The sequence below is a fragment of the Glycine soja genome, chromosome 2 (genome assembly GCF_004193775.1).
Source record: "Glycine soja cultivar W05 chromosome 2, ASM419377v2, whole genome shotgun sequence".
NCBI lineage: Eukaryota > Viridiplantae > Streptophyta > Magnoliopsida > Fabales > Fabaceae > Glycine > Glycine soja.
Window position 1 is genome coordinate 8,394,859 of NC_041003.1, and position 4,865 is coordinate 8,399,723.

The 4,865-nt window shown below is 29.2% G+C and overlaps 1 protein-coding gene across 1 annotated transcript; it reads right to left on the bottom strand.

Moving 5' to 3' along the window:
- Window positions 1-1,573: 1,573 nt before the first annotated feature.
- On the bottom strand, window positions 1,574-4,654 carry LOC114385398 (F-box protein At2g39490-like). Its single transcript, XM_028345464.1, has 3 exons — window positions 3,674-4,654; window positions 2,133-2,294; window positions 1,574-2,033 (listed from the first exon to the last, which is right to left on the bottom strand). Exons 1-3 carry the CDS (start codon window positions 4,466-4,468, stop codon window positions 1,812-1,814), a joined length of 1,179 nt encoding a protein of 392 aa, XP_028201265.1. The 5' UTR covers window positions 4,469-4,654; the 3' UTR covers window positions 1,574-1,811.
- Window positions 4,655-4,865: the final 211 nt, after the last annotated feature.

A 4,865-nucleotide genomic window follows, 5' to 3' on the forward strand; every position in this document is an offset into this window, starting at 1 on the left:
TCCCCTTCCACCAAATAATCCTTGAAACTGTTAGATCTGTTCACTTATGTCCCCATGCACTTCTGTATGCACCCCAAACCACCTAAAACATAAATATCCAAACAATAAAAAGACAAGCAATTTACAAAGTTAAATGTTTTGCAACTACATGCATGTTCAGAACTCCAAAATCAAGCTCTTCTCAAGAGGACATAGTTTTTAACTGATATAAATGCCCCCATCAAATTGCACAATGGCTAAAGGCATCATATAAGTTGTTGCAGTTTAACTTAAAATTTCAAGTAAAATTACGTTATGTTTGGATAGAGAATTTTAATTGAGGAAAGTAATTTATTAGAGAATTTGAATTTTTGTAATTTAGAATTTATTATTTGGATGTTTTTTTGTGAGAAATTTAAAATTTTGAAATTTTAAAACAAAATTTTAAACAACTAAAAATCTGAAATTTTAATTTCTTTCTAAAAGATGAGAAATTGAAATTATCTTCTTCAAGTATGAGATTATGGAACATCGATCGGGTCTAAGCGTAGAGAAACACGTATAACTAGCACACCAATCATATATTTTCTTTTTTTTTATTCATTTTTTTTCACCTCATAATTTTAACTTTTTTTATTCAAACACTAAAATTTGAAAATAAAAGAATTTCAATTAAAGTATTTAAAATTCTTAGAATTTAAAATTTCTCAAAATTTTAAGTTTTTCCATCCAAACACACTCTAAAGACTTGAATTATTTTCTAATTCTTAGTTTATTGAACTTTGTTCTTTTTGGCTTTGCTCTTTTAGATAGCGATGACTTTTATTAAAATGACATGTGTTTTCCCTTTGTTTTTTTCTCTCTTCTCATTTTGGTCAGTTCCAATTATCCTTGGTTACCCACAAGTCACAACACAAGGTCATGAGGTTAAAGGTGCTAATAACTACTCATCGGGCTGAGGTGACTTCTCATGCAACTTCCATTCCTCACTTGCCATTGGGAAAATTGATTGCTCAAAGTTGTGACGATTTGTTTCTTGTCATGGAACTTGATATCATATTTTAATCTAAAATCGATTTATGGATCTTTTCCTTACTTGTAGGGTGTTCAATTAAGTATATTTGGATGCGGAAGGATAATGATCTCATCGTTTGGAGGGATTGAAGGATATGATCGAAAAGAGCTTCGCCTTTTGGAACCTTAGCAATAAAAGTTTTAGGGCTAATAATCGTATGTTTATAAGTTGGGTTAGCCGGTTAGGTGGTTGATAACCCCATCCTCATGTGCTTTTGATGGTGATAAACGTGATTTTGAATTAAATTTTAATTAAAATTAAGTTTACTTCTAAAAATGAAAATTTTGTATTGGCTAAAATATTATATTAATTTTATCACAATTTTTTTTACATAAAACTTTATAAACATAAATCACTTTATTATAGATTTAAGATGGTAATCTTGTGTGTAACTTTTCCTTTTTCTTCCTTTATCTGTCTTATTTGTTCTGTAGTTAAAACCGACTCTTAAATTTGATTATAATTGTTCATTGCAACAAACAGAAACAGAAAATATTTCGATGAGTGTACTATTGAATATTGATCTTGTAATCGTTGACTTCTTTTCCATAATAGGGAGTAAGGAACCGTATTTAAGGCTTACTAGACTTTCTTTGTGGGGTTCAAAACAAGAATGCTTAAAACTAGTCAAATTTAATTAAAACCTACAAAACAGTTGAAAAATAAAAATAAATAAATTGAAAACGTTGAAGAAATCTAAAATAAAAACAGATTGTTGAATTGGACTAGCTTTTGAAAACGTTGAAGAAATCTAAAATCACTGCACAAACACTGCATCCAAGCAATTCCCATCTGAAGTCTTTATCTTTGGAGGCTTTCCCTTGATTAGATGAATTAAACATTTAGCCAATGAGATTTCATCTTTTCGACTTGAAAATCCCATAAACTTTATCAGTTTAAGATGTTCCAGTTCTGTGCATTTAGTCCCTTTCATTAAGCATGAATTGGACCCTCCAGCCGAATAACTTTCAGGATCAATCTGCACATCAATCGGTAAAAAAAAAGAAAAAAGAATTATGTCAGAAACCTAAAAAGCTTAGCAGAACAGGTTCAATTAATCCCTAAGGAAGAAACTTACAGTCACAAAAAGATGCTCCAAGGAAGGGCATAATTTCAAGAAGGAGAACAAGGCATCTGTGTTGTATTCATCCTCATGATAGTTGTCAATCCACCATAACTCTCTTAATTTATAGAATATGAAGCTCCCAGATAGAGGAGAAATCGATGGCCATATTAATTCCTACAAAAAGAGAACCTTTTTGGAGTTAAATTGTTCATAGTTCACAGCATAAAAGAAAATGAGACATCTTAGAACATTCTTTTTCAGGATGTACCTAATTATGTTCTAGTCAAAAATCAGAAAACTAATCTTTCAAAATTCTAATATTCATTTTAGAGGTTGATATCTTTCACCGCATATTTTTCTATACAAATGGACATGGTGATAGAAACCCTTAGCATATGACACCATATTAAAGTTGTAAGAATATGTCAACCCACACAATTTTGCATATAGGTAGAGGTAATAGTTACATATGTTATCAATACTTGTAGCAAAAAATTATTATTTATTTTACATTAAAAAATATACAATAATAATAAATAAAAAAAATAAGTTTGTGTGCTTAAAGATGTGTTCATGAAGGAACAAAATTTTTCTTCAATAATGTGAAGACTTCATTTGTGTTCACATCTAGATAATATATTTTCTATCAATTCTTTGTGATGAGTAGAACTCTAAAGAGCAAATTTTCTTTCTACTTTTCATGTCTAAAACTAACTTTTTAGTTTGTGTTTGGTGTGATTTAATTCACTACATGCTTCACTTCTATTTATAATGTTAAAGAGATATGAATTTGGATCATTTTTCAAAGAAAAAAAGAAAAGATTTAAAATAATTATATATCTCTTTATCTTTATAAAAATAAAAATTATATCATATATTATATTTTAATCATTAATTCTTGATTAATCATATCCAATATTCATTCAACTAGTGTCATAAGGCATTAGGTGTCTGAAGTTAAAATATAACAAATAACTTATTAATTACTATGATAATCTCATGTCAAAGGAAATTATTATATTTCTTCTTGAGAACTTTCAATTGACATATCAATGTAATATTAACTATTAGAAATTTTCAATTAAGTCAGTTCAATAATGACATCCACATATATATCATCTATATATGCAATTTAATAAATAAAATCTATTAATTTTTATTCAATAACGATAATTATATATATATATATATATATATATATATATATATATATATATATATTGACCTATCCGAATTATTGATGTCATGTTCATAATAATCTTACGATAAAAAATAATTTAGATGAAAATTATAAAAAATTTATTTCTCATTATCATAATCTTTATCATCATAACAAATCTCTAATTTTAATTAAGAATTTGTTAAATTAATAATTTAATAAAATAATAAATATGATAATAAAATAAATAATAATTCTTTACTGAAATTGATATCATGATGAATTAAATTTTAGATATATATATTTATTCCCAACAAGAGATTCAACCCATGGTGTGATTTCTCAATGTATAGAAAAAATAACAAAAAATTGCAACTAAACAAGCATGACATACCTCAAAAGTCCATTTACACAGAGTAAGAACTTCACAGTTCTTTATTGTTAAAAGGGTTGCATCAAAATCCTTGGTCTTTAAACCACTGCAGCTTAGTCCTAATCTGAAATCAAGCATGGCATCACGCAGGTTGAAATGATATTCTGGCCTAAGCAAAGGAAGAGGCCCACGATACCGAAAAGACTTGAGCCTAGAAGTTTTGAGATGGAGAGTCTTCAACTCTAAGCAATCCAAGATGGTTAACATGTGAAGCTCAGAGGTGGAGTCAACACTCAAAGATTCCAACCCTTTGCAGTCAATGACCACCAAATTCTGAAGATGCTCCAAATTTGAAACGATGGAGGCAGCAATATTACTTGTGAAACAACTCACCGATTTCAAATAGAGGGTTTTGACTGAGAAAGTGGAAGGAAAAGACTGGTAGGTGGCTATGTGTTGCTTAGTTTGCTTGAACTCCAACTCATACCCCATTTGAATCTCTTCTTTCCAAGGGGAAAAATGAAGCATAAGCTTGTTATTATTTGCAACGGTTGCTGAGACTACACTGTCTTCAGCAAAGTGAAATTGAAGCTTTCTAGGATGCTTCAATGGATCAAACTCCTCAAAACGTGTGATAAAACCAGCAACAACACCTATGATATCCTCTTGAGTTCCATGTTTGACAAGAGCTTCATTCCACAGGTCCCTCCACCTTGTAGAAAGAAGGCTGGTTTCTAGCGATGATTCATTTGGTAGAAATGAAACTATGCGACCTAGAATTTCGTCTGGTAAATTACTAAACAGATCCTTTCCCATATGGAATGAATCTGTTGTTTCAGTATGGTCTTGTTTGGACTAAGATTACAATGACATCTATATATTTGTAACTTTAAAATTCATGTGAACTATGCAGGTCACAACAAGGAGATATGTAAAACAAATAAATGTAATTAATTGTCAGAGGAGGCTACCACCGATCGAGTGTTGGATCAAATCAATTATCACGAGATTATTTTATCTTAACCGGTGATTACAAATTCAAATTCAAGTTATAAATATATGGTTAAGTTAAATACTTTTTTTTATAAGTGTTTTAAATACTTAAAAAGAGTTTTGTCCGTAATAATAATTTTATCTAATTTTTTATGCGTAATTTTATTTAATTTAAGTATGATTATCTCTATAAAAAAATTTCTTGAAGGCTATTAAATGC